Source organism: Pelmatolapia mariae, linkage group LG3_W (assembly GCF_036321145.2).
Source record: "Pelmatolapia mariae isolate MD_Pm_ZW linkage group LG3_W, Pm_UMD_F_2, whole genome shotgun sequence".
Lineage (NCBI taxonomy): Eukaryota > Metazoa > Chordata > Actinopteri > Cichliformes > Cichlidae > Pelmatolapia > Pelmatolapia mariae.
In genome coordinates, this window is record NC_086229.1 from 85,759,213 (window position 1) to 85,779,018 (window position 19,806).

The 19,806-nt window shown below is 42.5% G+C and overlaps 1 protein-coding gene across 9 annotated transcripts in view; it reads right to left on the minus strand.

Moving 5' to 3' along the window:
- mark2b (MAP/microtubule affinity-regulating kinase 2b) overlaps positions 1-19,806 on the minus strand; it is a 50,691-nt gene that overhangs the window by 4,096 nt on the left and 26,789 nt on the right. For 2 of the 9 annotated variants that reach the window (XM_063470168.1, XM_063470163.1), the window contains exons 8-18: positions 18,110-18,346; positions 16,967-17,086; positions 15,958-16,060; positions 15,674-15,786; positions 15,397-15,471; positions 15,105-15,162; positions 14,640-14,791; positions 13,174-13,268; positions 9,641-9,790; positions 4,836-5,102; positions 2,538-2,564 (exon numbers count right to left, since the gene is read on the minus strand). In XM_063470168.1, coding sequence (XP_063326238.1) covers positions 2,538-2,564; positions 4,836-5,102; positions 9,641-9,790; positions 13,174-13,268; positions 14,640-14,791; positions 15,105-15,162; positions 15,397-15,471; positions 15,674-15,786; positions 15,958-16,060; positions 16,967-17,086; positions 18,110-18,346 — 1,397 coding nt within the window. Of the gene's footprint in view, positions 1-2,537; positions 2,565-4,835; positions 5,103-6,596; positions 6,645-9,640; positions 9,791-13,173; positions 13,269-14,639; positions 14,792-15,104; positions 15,163-15,396; positions 15,472-15,673; positions 15,787-15,957; positions 16,061-16,966; positions 17,087-18,109; positions 18,347-19,806 lie in introns of all 9 variants that reach the window. The other 7 variants (XM_063470169.1, XM_063470166.1, XM_063470165.1 and 4 more) reach the window with 6 other exon arrangements.

Below are 19,806 nucleotides of genomic sequence, written 5' to 3' on the forward strand. Positions count from 1 at the left end.
GAATGAAGCAAGTCCAAATGAAATAGCTAGCTACAAATGGAACGGCTCACTGTGGATCAGAAATGGGGTAATTTGAAGAGTATGGAACAGCATGGACTTTCACAAAATGGAACGGTGGGGTAAATGGTGTAACACTTTGGAGTGGAATGGAATCCAACAAACATGGAATGTTAGGAACACATCATGAAGTGGAACTGTCAAGATCCAAAATGGAATGGTTTGGAAGAGAATGGTCGGCATGGTGAGGGCAAGTCCTGTTGCTAGGAGGAGGTTAGGAGCATTAATAATCCCAGCACTGCGTTAAAACCTGTATTAGTAACACTTGACCTACAAGAAAGCTCTCTCTCTCTCTCTCTCTCTCTCTCTCACACACACACTCCCTGTAAACAACACATGAACTTGCAGCCCATCTAACACTTGACATATGCACACGCATCCTCTCTCACACCTGCAAACAACAACGAACACACACAAACGAGACTAAAGCAAGAAAAGCAGACGACAAACAGAAAAACACAGACAACAGCCAAACACGTGCAGACGATGCCAGGAAAGTGACACAAACATGGAAAAACTCAACACATGATTTGCAATTCAGTTTGTTTCGGACAAAGACAAAATTCTTGTTTTACATTATTGAAAAGAAAATGGGGGGGAAAAAAAGAATGACCAGAAACACCATGTCAAATACCTTCTGCAAAAGAAGCCATGGTTAAAAATATAGCACAGTGGAAATGACGAGGAGGAGTGTGGGGTGTGGGGAGACCCCAAACAAACTGTAGATGAGGAATTCTGTAACAATGTAAAGTCATTGTGCCATTTTGCATCCCATTGCCATTTAACTTAATATGAAGGGATGCAAAATGGCTCTCAGAGTACGAACACCGTGACCGTGATCAGTCTTTTGTTTTCCCGTGAAAGGGGAAACAAAAGACTGATCAGATGATTAACTGATTTTAAATACAGCTTACTCAGTCCCAACATACAGGTATGATAATCACTGGAAATATGTGACTACTATTTAGTCATGTGTTTAGCAGTAGCTTTAGATTTCACTCTATAGTTAGACATTTTCTACCATTACATTTTCAATTTGAAATATTTTTAGAGTCACTAAACAGCTTAGAGAAAACACAGCTATAATAATATCACCGTGATAATAAAGTAACAGCTTTAAGCCAGCAGGTGGAGCAATGGTCCACTCTAAGACCTGCTGGTTAAAAATCATCCAATACACTAATCAGGAGACATGTCCAGTCTGGCTGTGTACATACAGAAATGTAAAGTGTGTCAACACATGTCTTTCATTTAGACCAAATATGTGGATGGACATGGAAATAAGGTGTTTTTATCTTAATGTATGCACACAGACACACTGAGCTCAGTGTGTCTGTGTGCGTAAATGTGAAACAAATGTAATTGTGTTTATATATTCACAGCATTTAAAAAAAAAAAAATGAAAAAAAAAAGCTTCTTTTCCAGTCACTGTAGGTCAAAGCCATCCACTTGTGTTTCTGCTGCTGTTAAAGAGCCAGTGCTACAGTGAGAACAGAGCAATGAATGAGTGGAAAGAGTGCAGCCTCCAGGAAATAGTGCAGCCCCGTCCCTCCTGGGCCCTCTCCTCCTCTCTGACTTCGTCCACAACTACAACCGTATGCTGACAGGGACTTATTACAAGCTACCTCCCCACTGGGATCTAACAACAGGACACCTTTAGCCTGCGTGGCTAAGGCAATTCAGATTACGGAGACCAAACTAATGAAAGCAGGAAGGTGAAATGGGTGATGGTTTGGTTAGCTGGGGTAATGGTTAGCCACACTTTAAACAGACTACTGGTTCTATTGCTGTGCTTCTGTTATTTCTACACTGAGTTATTTAGTCTAAACCGTGGTCAGCGACATGACACGTTTTAGTATTGCCTCACTAGTTTTACATTTTACTATGATCCAGAGTAACAACATGACTGGCATCTCAAGCTACGAACGGGTTAAATGAGGGAATGGATGAGTTTGATGATGGATTCGTCATTAAGGCTTGACCTAAATCTGGGACTCTACAGGGAGATGCGAGCTCACACACAATCTACCTGGAAAACAAATGTGGGGTGAGGATGAAGTAGAGGTGGGCAGGAGGGACAATGGAGGGACGAAGAGGAAGATGAGTGAGGTGTTAATGTGCCACTTGATGATGGAGTGAGTGAGTTAAGTGAGTGGATGGCTGGGTGAGGGAGGGGAGTTAGTAAAATGAAATACATTTTTAAAAAGAGAAAGAAAATGGACCAAAACACAGCACTCAAAATCAGAAGGCTCAAAAAACAAAGGGGCCAAACCACAGAGAAACAAAAAAAACAACAAAAAGGTGAAAAGATAAAGGCTCAAGGCACAAAAGGAAGATCTCAACAAAAAGCTGCACGAAACACCAAAAGGGGAGGAAGTATTTATATATATATGCATATATATATGTAAAATATATATAAAGAAGAGACGTGTGTTTATATAAATCAAGGGGTTATATTTAACGTTGGGTATGTTGCCTACCTTCTCGGAAACCTGAACGAGAGATTTCTACAAAAACAAAAGAGGGATAAAGAAAGAGAAAAAAAACGTATGTGTAAAACGCATATATCAATGACGTTCTTGTAAAAGACAAAGCTGCCCTCTGAGGAGCAAACTTCAACAGAAAAAAGAAAAATCAGTCCAGACTCACTTGGGATTGAAACGGCAAACAACACCACAGTTAACACAAAGAGAAGAAGGACAACAACAACAACAAAAAGAAGAAGTTACTGCACTGCTGTCGACGTGCAATCTGAACGTGTTTAGATGTACCCTTTATTGGTGTGAATGTGTGAACAAAAACACCTCAGAGGGATTTAACGGGCTCTCTCTGAACACACTCCCCTCCCTTACACAAAGATGTCCGGGATGATCCTGAAAAGAAGCGTTTGTGAGGTGAAAAGTTCAAATGTGATAAAACTTTAAAAAGAAAGAGAGAAGGCGAGAGAACAGCTGCTATAAAAAACACAAATCACACATGTACAAATGACAAAAAGAAAAAAGAAAAGCAGACGTTAAGCAACAACTTTTATCTCCTTCAACACAGACAAACCATCGCTCTCCAGACCAGATAGGGAGCTTATATGATATGGTAACAAAACACACAGATTTACCGTGTGTGTGTGTGTGTCTGTGTGTGTGTGTGAGAGAGACAGAGAGACTGGTCAAAATGTACAAATGCAACACAATCTGTCTGCCTGCTGTGCTACAGGCACATAACTGTCTGTGTGTGTGTGAGCATGTGTATCAAGGTGTCCCCAGTAGCGGTATTTATAGTTGAGGGAAAAGTGATATCTCCGGTGTAACCATGGATACTGTCGCCACGGAGCTACAGTATCTCTGAGTGGGAGGCCTGGAGAGTGGCTGTGCCTGTACTCTACACACAGATACACAGACAGACTCTACACCATGCACGTAGGCTACACATATGATCATTTTTTTAAGCAGACAAAAACAACTAAAAATATAAGCAAACATATTCTCTCCTCACGCGCGCACACACACACAGGATAAAAGAACAAAAACCCTTCTATGGTGGCTGTGACACATTGCTCACTTGGAACTTTTCTCACTTTTGTCAGAGGTTTTCACTTCCTGTCCTCAGCATTTTTCATTCTAGCATTTGCTCTCACTGTGAGGTAGCTACATTAAAAACACACTTCTCTTATTAAGTATATGATATCTTAAATGTAACATCTGTTACTTGATCAACTTTGCCAAGTGTAAAACAACCTGCGGGCCATGCATCTGAAATGACCTGTGTTCATGTGGTTTATGGTAGTTCACTGTAACGAGTCAGTCAACAAATCTTATAAGACCACTAAAACCAATAATAAATCCACTAAAATCTGCATTATTTACTCAGCCGTGTGTTAAGAATGCTATTCTTCTTCCTATATGACAAACACTGACAGTGCAGTTCATTTGGAGTCAGGTCCAAAGTCCACATACGCAGACCTGCTGCTGTAAATGCTAAAGTAGGAAACGTGCCTTAATACCTGTCAAAACAACACTTTATATCACATTAGCCTCATTATTTGATTACTTAAACATTTTTTAATATCAGCAACATCAAATTCTCCTGAAACTGAAAGTTATTTATTTGACAAATGCAGAAATCAGTATCCTGTATTTACCCAGCAGAGTTAGACAGCCAGATCAAAGCAGGAAAAGTTCACTTTACTTCCAGAGAAAGTTATAAATATCGAAATAAACAGTGCTGGCTTTTATTACAATCAGGTACCCTTGAGAGCGGCTTCACTGCTGCAACCTGCACTACAAGACTGAGATGAAAACTAGGCCAGACTGGAACCACAACCAAAATTACTCCTCCGTCACCACTGCTCCAAGCAAAATTATAGAGGACGCACAGCTGTTCCCTTCCTCTCCCTTTCTGCTCTGAGCACAGTTACAGATCAGCGCGTGGTTAGTGACAGACGAGACCAGCCCCTTTAAAAAAGTACTCAGTGATGATATGGCCACAGAGTACAATGTTCCTCGGAGAATATCAAAATGACTTGTAATGGAAACTTAGTCATTTTCTGGTTCAAGCTGAAACCTCAATAGACTTTAAACTGCACTGGTAGCTGGATAATAAATAGACTAGCTGTTATCACAACTGCTTTGCATTTACCAAACTCCACGCTTCCTCCTTCTACCACACGTCCTCTCCTGTACTTCAGGTTTTTCGGCTTCCTTCCGTTGCTCTCTAACGCTACAGAATCAAACATCAACTAACCAGTGTTTACTTTTTGTGTGCGGCTTACGCCCGTTACTCACTTGCGTACAAACTTGGATGTGAACTTGCTGAAAATCCCCGTGGCGCCATGTGTTCTTCGGGCCTGGCTGTTGCCATGCGACAGTGATGGAGAAGCAGGCCCGCCGGGGTAGGCGGAGCCCTGCTGGTCCCGGGCACTCCGCTGCTGACCTGCGTGGAACGTGCTGCGGATGCCCACCCCTCTGGAGAAATTGGTACGGTCTGACACGGCGGCGCTGCTGATGTTGTGGGCAGAAGGGGAGGCGCCGGGTGCCCGCTGCGCCGGGGCACTACAGGAGAGAGGGTGGAAAGACAAGAAGGAGAAAAAGAGAAGGAAGGATGGTAAAGAAAAGGCGACACAGAGGAAGGACAGCGGAGAAGTGGTCATGAGGAGGAGGAACGAAGTGCGAAACATTTTTTGTGAGCAATAAAAGGTTTGAAGGTGCGATAAGTAAAGAGGCGGGAACGAGGAGGTGAAAATGAAAAAGAATGGTGATGGATATGGGACAGGAGACAACAGAAGAGAGGAGATAAAGGAAACACGGAAAGAGAAGGATGAAGTAGACGAAAGTGAAGTGTGGGAGGTGATGCAGGAGGAGAGAAAAGGTATGAAGAGAGAGGATTGCAGTGGAGAAGAGTGTGGGACAGGAACATAAAATTAGTCCAACAGTTAAAGATTAAAAATCACCTCCTTCTGATGTGCTGTTAACTTCAGCGCAAGGTCACACAAGTATTTACGTCTACTCATCCTCGTGTTTCATCTAATCCCTCAAGTCAGTATTTAGAGCCACATGAGGTCAGTGGTCCGTGCACATGCACGCGCACAGACACACACGAGAACGCTTTTAGCTCAGTGACTGGTTGCAGTCACTGAGCTAAAAGGCTGGATTTGCTTTGTAGGGATGTGCATCTTCCATGACAGCGTGTGGCTGTGGCACGCCTGCAGCAGATGGCAACAAACAAGCACAAATGCATGCACACACACACACAGATTAACACCAACACAGAAGAGCAGGAATACAAAAATGAACACTCATTGGCAATGTAGCAAGACCGCTCGGACGCTTCAGGTGCCCATCTTAACAGTTGCCTACCAGCTGAAAGTTGTTGCCAGTAACTGGTATGATCACAGTCTAGCTTGAATGATTGCTGAGCTCTTATGAGAGCAGGTGGTGCTGATCAAAAATGCAGTTTCTCAAGTGCAACAGAAACCAAACGGTCCTGCACAATCCCACTGACAGTTTCAAAATCAAGAAAAAAGACGAAAGAAGGGGCTCCATTCAAAGCACCAGTGAGATGGAGCGAAAAACAGCTGGGTGTCCTTTAATTTGATGTAGATGTGATCATGCTGTCCAGTAGATCAAAGGTATCCAACACACACACACACACACAGATGCAAATTCAAGGAGAGAAAAGCTGGATGAGGCAGATTAGTAGGGACCAGTATCCAGTGTTTAAGTTGAAGATGATAAACTTAATCAGACTGGTATATATTTCTGATTGGTTTCAACCTATTTTCCTTCTCACTTGCACATTAAGTGAAGTAGTGGAGAAAAGGCTTATTCTAAGGTGGTTCAGGGTCATATTGTAGTCTGCACCTACCCTATATACATTTCAGCACCAACCTGCTTTATGGCAGTACTGTTATGAACACGTCATTCAGAAAGATTTCAGACTAGATGTATCAAACAGGAATGGATGTGAGTTAAGGGTACAGATTATGTTCTGGAAAAAAAAGGTGCCTAATCATCACTCAGGGTACAGTCTACGTGTTGAAGCGGTACCTTCTCTCCAGCGTTCCCAACCAGGTTCTGAACAGCCCAAGCTGACTGCTGAACGACGCATGCAACAGAACAAGACTTCAACATAGAGCAGACAAAACCACATACAGCCAAAAAGGGCCACCTTAACACGTGCATGGGTGGAATCAGTCAGACATTTAGCGGTCTTCTTTTTTTGTTTTAAAAAAGGGTCGAAAGCTATCACAAAAATGGCTGGAGGGTCTGCAGACTGTATTTAAGGTAGCTGAGGAACACATGCAGTCCTTCCACCTTGTTCTGTGAGAGAGCTGTCTGAACTAAAGCCCAAAAATGTTAAAGTAGCCCGTGAAACAAACACTGTGAAGCAGGGGAGCTAGCCAACAGAGCAACATATATAGACAAACACACAGATGGCAAATATACACACAGGCATTTCACACACACACACACGACCAGTAGGATCCTCGGGTCATTACTCCATTTCACTGACTCACAGAAACAATGTCAGAGCACAGTTAATGCTTAATAGATGAAAATGGGGTTTTCCCAGGCAAACTCATAACTGAGGGAGGATTACATATATCAGAGTGAGACTGTATGAGGGGAAAATCTTCCTCAAAGAGCCTTTGGGAACAAAACACTGAGGCTGGGAAACCTTAAAGGTGGATAAATTCCCACAAACAGAGCTGAAAAGCATTTCTACCAGCCGGGGAAAACCCTCATCAACAAACACAATGTGTGCCATAATATCAAATCGGGGACAAATGGAAAATACCTATAGAAGACATGCAACAGATAACACAAAGGTGTTTTCACATAAACAGAAAGTAACACAGCTACATCTGTAATTTGTCTGGTTCTCCCCAGAGCAACTGCACATTCTCTTTTATTTCCTCTAAATGACACAACACAGGGATTGTCCGCTCCTTCAGCTTTTCTATTTTACACGCTGGACTGAGAAAATAGGTGTAGGATTATCAAACCAAGATTCTTATGCAATCTATTAAGGCTTTTGAGTATAGACATAATTCTTGTTAGTCCGCAGATGGTTTATGCTGCGAGGAAACAAAAACAAGTAGAAAAACAGCTCTGGCCTGTCAGAGGTACAGGACAGCTTAAAAAATAAAAAATGAACCTGCTCATCTTGTTCTCAAATCCTGCCTGCTCAGTTATGTCTCCACTGATAGATGAGAGCTTTGAATGTGAGTGACTGGCCAAAGACGAGCTATGTCAACATCTCCACAATTGTGCAGCTTTTCTGAGCTCCACGATGTACTTCCTGGCCGTTGCTAAGTAACTGGTGAGCCTATGATTGCAAGCCTTAGAAATGTTGACCATCTCACTATGGTGATGTTATAGTGGAGAATGTATACATGCAGACAGTGCATATCACAGCAAGAATAGCAGCAGCAGAGCCTCCAATATGGCAGTGTTACTTAGTGTGTTTGCTGCTGCACGTTTCTTCACAGTTCTGCTTCGTCATGGGGGGGAAATAATTGTTACCATGAAGTAGAGCTGGGCGATATAAGATTTTTTCATATCACGATATGTTTTTTTCATTTCAGGCGATAACGATATATATCACGATATAAGCCAAATAACTATATTTGTAAGATTTAGATGTGCCGTTGCTCACAAGTAAAATGTGAAATAATCAGCAGCTTGTCTTGATTTTAATATTTATTTCCCATAATAAGTTCAACAGGGTAGATGTACTTAAGGAACATGAGACTTTTTCAGATAAACAAAGGCAAATATTGCAAACTACACAAAAGGCAGCCGCTAAAGCGTTTAAGTTTCAAAATAGAACATACAAAACAGACTACTAAATTGTCAATTCCACTTAGAAACAAAATATTAATTCTAAAAATAAATCTTAGTTTGTTTTACAGAAGAACAGACAAAATTGACTAACTTTTGTCAATATCAAATAAACTGAGAACTAAAAGGAAATTTTCAATCTCTCCTTGTTGTATAGCTTTCTGAACTTTCTCAATCCTTTATCATCCGCAACTGAAAATAGTTGTGGATGATTACTATACCTTTCTAATGTGACGTTGTTGTCCCTGGCTGTCTTTCTCTCTCTCTCTCCCTACTGCTCTGTTCCTGTGCTACTGCGAGTGTAACTACCGCCCCTCCCCCCTCTTCCCAGCGCAAAGCACAAGGCTCCCGTGCGGAGTGAAGCGGAAAAAAAAGTGCGAGAGAGAGGGTGAGAGAAAGAAAGAAAAAAACCCCACGGCTCGCGATAAGGAGCCGGCTCGCGTCGTTCACGTCAAAGATCCGGCTCTAAGAGCCATTTCGTTCGCGACCGACACATCACTACGAAATACCTTCGCACTACGGAACTTCTACGGCCCTTCCGTTCGACAATCTCTCCGGCATTGGAACCATCATCTGTTTTCTCTTCGGTAACCTGGTCACCCACGCTCTCTAGTCAGCACACTAATTTCCTCCATTACCGGGGCGGCACGGCGGCTGGCTGCTTCCCAAACAACTACACATGTGCGGCTTGGCACTTGTGCTGTACGTAACAAGTCACGTGACGTGACGCTGCGGTTGTGATTGGTTCGGCTCTGCGCTACTTAATTTGGATTGGCTGTTCCTCTTTTCTTTTTCTATTTTTTTAAGAGAGCAAGAGAGAGACGAGGTCTATCGCAATAGTTTAATTTTTCTATCAAGAAAAAGTTATTTCGCAATACATATCGTTATCGTTCTATCGCCCAGCTCTACCATGAAGTTATACAGTGACCGTAAGCTTTATGCAGGATATCCATCATAAGAAAAAGAGGATTTTTTTTTCTGATTACTGTACACTTTACTGTTTTGTGATGTTTGGTCCTGTAATCAGCTGCATTTAGTCATATTTTTAGAAGCTTTTAATCAATTCTGCATTTAGTGTAGATGAGCAGGTGTAACACAATCTGAGGACTTTTCTTAGTGTGCTTGGGGTAAATCACTTTATCCTGTCTTCATCTCTTCTTTTTCTTTTGTGTCCATTGCAGGAAAGATGATGATCTGAGCAGAGAGGTGTGTGTGTGTGAAAGACAAACAGAGTGTGAGAGACTTGCCTGGGCCGTGGTGCGTGCAGGTCAGAGGGGCATGGATGATTGGAGGAGGACAGGGACTTGTGGTGGCGGGGACGCGAGGATGAGGAGGAGGAGGAGGAGAGGACGGCAGCGGCTGAGGCAGTGGAGGCGCGGGAACCCGGAGTGTTTAGGCTGAGAGGAAGGACGGGGAGGAAGAGGAGGAGGAGTGCCCCGCCCAACACACACACACACACACGTACGTGTATATGCAAACACACCCACAAACGTGAGTAAGACAGGACAGGCACGCCAAACAGAGACACAATCAAACATCCACCCCAAAAAACAAAAACAAAACACAAGCACACCGGGCGGGGTTTGTGTGTAGGTGGGCAGGGAGGTGAAGTGGAGTATGGTTAGAAGCAGCACTTATCATACACTGTAAGGGGGGAGGGGGGAGGGGGAAGACTGGAGGAGGGAGAGAAGAGCAGAGAAAACAGGACACAAGAGGAAGAACAGAGGAAGTAGAAACAAAGAGCGACAGAAAACACACACACACACACAGACACACAGCAGAAGAACTGGAACAAAGGAGGAGGGCCAGTGCGTTGCTGTGAACATTGCTTCATTGTGAAACCACATTCAAAAGGCTGCCTGTCCCTTTATCTTTACATATAAAAATGTACGTGACACAGAGGGCAGAGCACAAGAGACCAGCTTCTTATCTCTCACACACTCACACACAGCACAGCACAGCAGAAAGTCAAATTATGTGGATAAAGTCAATAAACACACAGTAAAAACAAAGTTTTGCCTATAAATTAAAGAGATAAATAAAACAACCATCCGTGCCTTCATTTAGGTATAAAATCTGCCAGATCTTCCCTCCATGACAACGCGAGGCTTTAGTGTAATGTAGTTTCTATCTTTAGCGCAATGCCCCAAAGTCCGTTCTGACCACCTGCACTCGTGCATCTGTGAGTTCAACACAGACGTCAACCTGACAAAACCTCTGAACAGAGCGTTCAGCAGAGATCGGCCAAATTTCACTTACGTGTATACATGACTGGGGAAAAAAGAAAAACACACAAAAACTCGACGTCCTTTATGTACACAGTAAAATAACAAACGATATTTTTCCTGTTAAGTTCCCCCATCAGTGGATAAATGTGCTTTGTTGCCTCTTTTAGGACAAATTTCTTTCGTTACATTTTCAAAATAAATACTACTGATAGAAGCAAAATGTGCTATATTAAGTCAAATCTGACAACAAACCGTTTCCTTTGCAAACAGTCATGCCAAAAATGCAGATTCCAGCAAATGACACGTTAACAAGTTTAGTTTCTTACAGTAAACCAGCTGGGTAGGAGATCAGAGCTTGCAGTTCCTGACTTACCACTTTCACATACCTCCTCAAATGTAAACAATCCAAACTTTTTCCATCTATTTTATCATCTACAAAGTTGCACAACTGACATATCTTATGAATTACTTAAGAAAACAAACAAACAAACAAAAACAAACAAAATGCTGAGTACTTCCTGAACCCTCTGCTAATCAGGAGGCTGCTACGGCCTACAAAGCTCTGCACATTACCGACGGCGTTAACTTGACTTTATCCACATGCACAAGAGAAAAAACAGACACACACACAGAGTGTAAGGGACAGCGGAGAGTGGTACCGTGGAGAGACAAGAGATATCAAGAGTGTGGAAGAATGAACAGTGAGAGAAAGAGGGACATTTACACAGAAAACAAACACACAGTTGAGAGAAACACAGGGATTAGCATGGCTGGTGATGGAAAATATTAACTGGATAACCCAGTGTGTAGTGAGTGTGAGCGTGTATGACTCGTGTTGAAATTTGTGCATGCCCAGCCGCCTCTCTGCATGTGAGTGGATGTATTTGTGCATATGTAAGCCTATTAGGAGGTGAATGCGGGGACCATATAGTGCCACTAAGAGTTAATATTCCATCACAAGTCTCTAATCTCCTTAGAGAGAGGGGAGGAAAAGAAAGAAATAAGAAGAAAGATTAATATAAGGACAAGAAGAGGGGGAAAAAAGGAAGCTGGAATAAAGCAAAGGAAGGAGGTGCCAAGAAAATGTGAGCGACTCCAGAGGGAGGCTCAGCAGCAGATAAAAGAAGCCAAATTAAGGAAATTAGAAAAGGACAGAAAGGAGGGAAAAAGAGAGAGGGGGTGGTGTGGGTAGGGTATAACAAGTATAAAAGCCCAAACTTCAAAGCATTAGTGATGATCAAATAAAGTAACTTTAAAATCAAAGCAGATGACAACCACTGAGTTAGCAGAGCCTACCATAGTTAACAGACCCACAGTACTAAAAAAGCAATGCTGTCTCAAATGACCGTTTCCAACAGTGAACGAAGAGGAGACTTGATTTTACAGCCTTTACTTGGGTTCAACTGAATCTGCCATACTGTAGGTGGTTCGCCACGTTGGGAACAATGGGGTCATTTGAGACGGACACATGAACAGGTAAACAAAGCCGTATGAACCATGACCATGAATGCTGCGTCCTAGTAGGGATTATGGTTTGGTTTTATGTTTAATGCTCATGAAAAAGCCCACAAAGCACATGGCTGGGTTAAGCATGAGTGATGTGCGTATAGCTGTATGCAGGGATGTATTATGAGCTGCTTGACACCAGAAGTTAGCGCGCGCAGAACCGTCAGAGGGCAACAAGATTTGGACCGTTCTTTTAAAAACCGAAAGGGGATTGAGGATGAGAGGAGAGCCGGGAGGATGAATCACACGCAGAAAGTTTAAAATGAGAAATTAGAAAGTGGAAAATAGGGGGAATACGCCATAAAACTCCACAGTAGCTCATTCCAGTGAACAAGGAGGGGGAAAAAAGATGGAAGCTTGACTTAAGGCTAAAGAAAATGGGGACTAGTCGATTATTTAACTTAAATGCTGCTTTTAGCCATCTGGGATTTTATAGGATTAATGTCACTTCTGCACCTTCTTTTATCTTGGTGCAGCATGGGTGTAACACCTGAAGGGACTCTGGAGGGACTTATAGGTGTCACATCCATATGACACTTCTATTGTGCGTTTTTATTTTATTTTTTCTAGCTGAAGAGAAAATAGAGTTTGAAGATCGAGTACGTAAACCTGCACACTTGGATGCGCTTGCACGTCGGGGCTTTCTCCCGGCCTCCATCAGGCCATCACGAGTAATCTGTAATCTTCTGGAGGTTTGGCCTAAATTCCCGAGAGAGCCCAATTTCCATGTCCAGCAGAGCTCACCCCACCCTGGGGGAAGGCTGCGGGCCTCCCTGAGCCAGCTGGCAGAGCTCTGGAGAGTACCAGCCAAGGTCTGGGATTCAGTCACCGAGACAGCTGTGGGACTGCTTCATTCACAAACCATGGTGAGTGTGTGTTTGTATTATGTGTATATGAGTGAAGAAGAGGCGCTGCCTCAAAGCAACTAGTTGGGCTTTGAATGACGAGAAAGAGTGCCTGTGAGAACGTCTGAGTGGCTGTGTTTGCCCTTGTCTTCTCTCATTTGTAATTCTGTGTGTGTATTTAGTGTGCGTGCGTTTGTGTACCTGTCTTTGCCGTTCTGAATGCTCTGGTCAAGAGTGGCTCTGTCGGTCAGAGGAGAATTCCGACTGCGGCCGGTACCGGTGGACAGGATGCTATTCTGAAAAGGAGGAGCATCAAAACAGAAATGTTAGAAAAAAGGGACAAAGGTTTGAGTAAGGGTTGATGACCCCACCAAGGTATCCAGGGAACAGCCTTTCAGCAACTTCTCAATGAAAAAAGGACAAGCAGCTTAAACAACCTAATATGAATGAAATCTTTCCGTAATTAGCACTCAAGAGAATTTCCCGGATCAAATTAATTTTTATGCACCCTTGTCCAAATGATCTGTGAATGACACAATAAAGAAAAAAAAAACCCAATTCATTTTCACCTTGCTATGCTTGAATAGTCATTTGAAACCTCTCCACTCCCACGCGTGCACTTTCCATTAGAATGACAGTTAAGCTCCGCACAGTTTGAGGTTGGGCAGAGCTATAATACATATCTGTTATGTCACCAAAGCCCACAGATAAATTAATAATAAATGTCTAAAGGCGTGTCGAGCTGACAGGTGCAACAAACCTCAAGAGAGAAGTCAATCGAGCAAAGTTTTTAAACACCCACACAGTCCTACCAAGAGGTCTGTCCAGGGGCTTTAAACCAAAACGGTTGGACATGAAATTTCCTAAAATATTTTTCATATGCACACTCGACCTTTACAGTTACGTTTTAGTTTAATGTTTGATGGTAGGCGTCAAATACAGATCCCTGTCAGGCACTTCCTGTGTCAGATGTTAAGGTTATAAGACTCCCTCAGGGTTCTGCCAATTGATGCCAACTGAGCAGATGAGAGCGGGTGAAGCACTTAAGGCATGTGACACGTGCTTATGTCATTAAATGAACGAAGACGTAACCAATGCGGGCGGATGTGCTGTGGAATGCATGTTCTCTTTGTTCAGGGTTGTGTGAGTAACCGGAAAGACGAGCTTCTGAGCTCTCGTTCTCGGAGGCCTGAGCCCGGCACAAGGCTGTGAAACATCAAGTTTTTCACCAAGTTTGTGGACGCTGCTCTCACCCCTGGTGAGACGTTTTGGGTGTATATAACTTAAAGATAAAGGCCTTATCTAACTATCTTCTAATGTAAAAGCAACTACATAGCACGGCAGTGTAACAGCTCCACACCCGCACAGTTTCACTTTCACAGAGCAGTTAAGATGTTCATGGTTTAAAGGCCACTTGTTTTTATTTAGTTTGATAATTAACTAGGAATTATTTTGATCTTTGGACCACAGCATGTGAGTAATTATGGCTGATGACAGCATACAATAAAGGGCAAAAATTACAGCTCTGCAGACGCAGCAGTTACTTGTGACTTGTGCGCATGTTTGGGAATTTGTGTGTGTACCAAGCGATGACGCAAATACAACCCTTTGTGTTTTTGATACGGCTTAAATGCAAATATATCAGCAGTATGGGTATTAGGTCTCACGGTGGAGGGTGTGGCACTCTTCTTGCGGTCGGACGAGGCCAGAGGACTGGCCGGCACCTTGGTGGTGGAGCTGCCTGATGAACCCTTCCTCCCAGAATCCTCCCCTGCTGACCGGTTGTCTGTCTGACCTCCCCTTTTGGAGTAGGAGGAGCCTGGAAAAAAAAGGAAGACAGTGCGTCAGACCAGGACTTAATAGGCTTGAACCTTGGACCTTTTTTCTGCTTTGTCTGCTGGTTTGTCACTTCCTTTTTTACTTTAATCAAACAAGAAGCAGTCATAGCAAACCCTCTACTCATGCACTCACTCTTCTACTTCCTTCGCTTAACCTTCTCTTCCTTGTTCATTCTCCTTGTTAACCTTTATTCCAGCCTAAATCTTGTCCTCGTCTTGAGCTTCCATGTCTACAACACAACTACAACTATGTCTCCAGTGTTCCCGTTCCCCTTCAACACACACCAATCTCACCCTGGTCGGTGGTTCGGCGGTTCTGAGGCTTCTGGTTGGATGACACGCTGCGCTGTACCTTAAAGAGGGAAAAGATACACAAAAGTCAGAGCAGCATTTAACATGCTTAAATACACAACGGGATAGTTTAATGTAGAAGTCATGACCTATGTGTGTAATTAAGAACCTCAAACATCAAAGTAAAGAGCCTTTGTTACATGTGTGCGGTCAAGTGAGTGTATCTGTGTCGCTTGCTGGAGTTGGGGAAACCTCATTAAGCGCTAGCTGAAGACATTATGTGTTCTCATTATACCTTATGAAGCGGGGAGGGAGCATTTATGTTGCTTACATCACTTCCGGGCCGAGGTTTGATGCCACCTTCATCAAGCTGAGGGAAAAACCAAAACAGACGTCTTAATACGAGAGAGAAAGAGAAAGAAACTGGAAAGTACAAAAAAAAATATAAAGATATAAAGATAGAGTCACTTCTTCATAAAGGACAGCTCAGCTCTGACAAACAGTACCTTGCATAGTTATTATGACTCTGGTATTGCTGGGTGAAGCATGCATTTAAAAAAAACCTGAGTAACCTCAGAGTTCCTATAGTCCAGAAGCAGGTATGTGGCCATCACGTCGTTGTACTTCTGGTTCACCAGCGAGTCCTGGATCTCCTCCTGAGAGAATCCCATCTGCAGCATGATGTCTGCACATACAGTAAAACCATGTTATAAATAGAATGGTGAACTTTATATATCTCCTAAAGATTAAAAAAGAAGAAGAAGAGAAAGAGAGAATGTATACAGGCTTAGGTGTGGCTGTGTGTGATGAAGAAAAAGGGGTTTAGAGAGTCTTTTTTTTTTTTTTTCTTGCCTACCTGTCCTCCTGGGGTCCTTATAATCTGGCTGAGGTTCGATGTAGGGTTTGAGTTCCTCTTCCTCATAGCCCACATTCATCCACCGGTCTCTCATTATCTGCTGCTGGTAGCAAGCCAAACAAACAGATAAAGGGAGGCATGAGTTGGCAAAAAGGACAAATGGGCAGAAAGGAGTGTGGGGAAGGATGAAAGATGAACAGAGTAGTAGTAGTTCACCGAGACTTTTCTCCTGGGCAACTAACGGTGTCACAATTCAGATACTACACTGGCAGAAGCATTTAGACTTTAAGGATGAAGCCCACAATATCGCTTATACGCTGCAGAGTCCATGCTGATGAAAATGGACATTATATAAAGACTGTATGTCTGATAAAAGCTGAGCGCAATCACAGCAGGTTTCAGTTAAGAGTTATTGATCCACTGGCTTCTTAAAGCAGATTAGACTGTACATTCATTGTTTGAGCGAGATGCACTTTGCCGATTGAAACAAGTGCGTACAATCTTAAGTGGGTTTAAACGAACAGGCACATGACTCATTTTTAAATACATTAAACTGAATTTATGGGGTTGCTTTAGCACGACCAATCAAGGATCGGGAATAACTACATACGCTATTAAAAGGAAAATCTACAACATGACAAGCCAATGCAAGCAGCAACACTTCCCCCCTCCCTGTCACCTTAGTAATATTTTTCATCCGAGCAAGTTACCTTCCATCCACATTCAACGCAACCAAATTAAATTACTCTTAACAGGTATTTACTAAGTCTTTAAAAAGCACTTTGCACCTCAGCAACAAACTCACATATAGCTGATGAAGCAAGTCTAACTTTACAGTCTTATATGGGCTGTAAACATCATTCTTAGCAACGAGCTACATTCAAAACACCTGTAGGATTCATGCAGTTACATTTAGGTGTCTGAAATGATCATTTCATTTATAACGAAACAAATGCAGTAACTGAATTGTGACTTGTGTATGTGCGTGTGGCACTGCTGTGCGTTATACCTCGAGGCTGCCTCTTTTTGAAGGGTTCAGGATGAGGAACTTTTTGAGCAGGTTCTCACAGTCGGTGGACATATAGAAAGGAATCCTGTATTTACCACGTAGCACGCGCTCTCTCAGTTCCTGGAGATGGACAGGTATATGAAAAGTCAACAGTAAGCGCAAACAATCAGCAATTTTAAACACACACACAGCTTTCTTTGAAAATAAATTTGGCCAAAACAAAGCAACTAAACATCCAAAGGTTTATGTAAAGATTAAACATTTTATGATGCGAGTGAAGAGGAAATCTCATCAGTATTCCCCTACCTCAATCAGATATGGCTCCACGTAGCCAAGCTAAACATTATCTATGCTTACAAATGAATTACAGTTTTATTAAACAGGAACCATATTCATATAAGCTGGTTAGCATTTCAAAAAGCTCTGATTCAATCAGAGCTGCAGCAGAGGACGTGGGTGATATAAGCATTAAATGAAATTCACCGACTTGTGGGTATTTCTACTTTAGCTTTAATACCAGAATGCACTTCCAGATCCCAGGCACAGAGTAACATCGCAATTTAACGTTTTTTTAAATCACCACCGTTCAGCTCATTTATCAACTTTCATGTGCTCAGACACGGAGCAGGTTAATGCACGTAGTTACGCTTGTTAACACAGCTGTAATGAATGTGCTTATTCTGTCAAGCACTGCATTTTCATAAAACTCAAAAGGAGGTAGAGCAAAAGGCATGCTCAGTAAGCCTATATTATATTTCTCTGGCATTTTAATATCAATACCATCACATTCAATGTCATATCGCCCACCCAAAATGTGTCTGCACTTCCAGAATGAGTCATGTGGGTACTGACTGAATGCACAGTGTGATAGGTGGTGTGAATGATTGGTAGCAAAAGCAGTTCATAGAAAACATTAAATCTCCTCTCTTTAAACACTGAACACACATCATCAACTAACGCAAATTTGGAAAGTCAATACAGGCAGAGAGATAATAACTTTCACCCATTCTAGAGTTCAATTTCTGCATTCTGCAGGAAGAGGGAACAGAAACCAGCATGACAAATACTACAACCACCCACAGAATACAGACTTCCACTTATGTAATGCGTGCACACACACATACACACACTCATCCTTCCGACCTTGAGGTTTTGTCCATCGAAGGGCAGCGAGCCGCTGACCAGTGTGTAGAGGATCACTCCGAGGCTCCAGACATCCACCTCAGGCCCGTCGTACTTCTTGCCCTGGAAGAGCTCTGGAGCAGCGTACGGCGGAGAGCCACAGAACGTGTCCAGCTTGTTCCCCAGAGTAAATTCATTACTGAAGCCAAAGTCGGCTATTTTGATGTTCATGTCTGCGTCCAGCAGCAAGTTCTCTGCCTGCAGGTAAACGGCAAGGAGAGAGGTCAGAAGAAGGGACATTTACTATGTTCAAAATACAGGAGGAGGAAAGAAACCACGCCATACCAAATGTGCCAAAAAATGAAAAACACTTAAGATCTGCTTTGTGGGCTCATCAGATCAGAGATCAGAGGCACAAAAAGTATAAATCTGAGCTGTTGACAAAGTGAAATTAAGAAACTGACTAGCTTGGCATCAAACGTAACATGATCTGACATGCAAATGGCTTTGTAGGCAGCACATTCATGGTACAGATGGATTTCTAAAACACTTTTCTTTGGGTTAAAATAAACAGCTGTGTGGGAAAGAGAGCTTTCACAGGAATCGTCTGTGCCGTTCAAGCAGCGCACAATGGGTAAACGTGAGAGACCACAGTTTTTTCCTGCGTGTTTGTATCTTTAAGCTTGAAGTGAACCAGTGAGCAAGGAGGCTGGGGTTGCCTAGCAACAGGTCCGCTCTCCTTTTCACTTGCTCTGAATACTTTGCAGCTTCTGTGCGTTTGAGTGTGTGAGAGTGTGCATGCACACATTAAATACAATACTGACATCATCTCTAACCTCTGAGCTAAAAAAATAAATAAAGGAACATCACAGGTTTTTAATGATTTGTTGTTGATATTAATTACCTATTAGTCATCCACATCAACCTTATTATCTCTCATGAAAAGAAGCAGAGATACAGTAGAGCATGACATCAACGATACAGTATTCGTTTATTTATTTTTTTAAATTCTTGGCACTCAAATGGGGTCATTTTAAATGCACACTCATCAAAATTTGCTCTCAGTGTAAGACCAAACAACAGACCTGAAAAATGAAGCCATGGCATTAGTGCCTAAGCCTGCAGTTCATCTTGTGGCCACTTGAGGCTGGCTCTAAAAGTAGGTCAATCTAAGTATGAGGGTCTAAGATCAACATGTTTACAACCTTGCCAACCAGCTTTCTTATGGACAAAAACGGGTGATACCAGCAGGTCTACAGCCACCCTTTTGGAGCACTTCTTAGAAATAAGCCTGTGCCTGATTTTTATTTTATTTTACAACCCTCAGATCAACAGTGATTGTGTTAATGTGAAGGAAGGCAAGCATTATGATAATCCTTCTGTCTCAACCAGAAACGGCTTACTTCTCAGCCTGCCTTTTATTGTGTGTGTGTGTGTGTGTGTGTGTGTGTGTTTTAAATGACAACCATTAGTAACTGTTATCCGTAGGAAATCCATGACCTTGCTAAAAGCTGTTAAAATTTCATTAAAAACCCCCAAAATAGACTAGAAACAACTTTGAAATAGGAGGTTTCTGTCCCATTAATCATGATAATGTGTTGACTACAGGTCTGTCTGGTGGGGCAATAAGAGGATTTACAACTCTGAATAATACTATGAACCAAACTGACCCAGAGGCCTTGGATCTGTGTGTGCATATTGTGCGCTTTGGTTTTTGG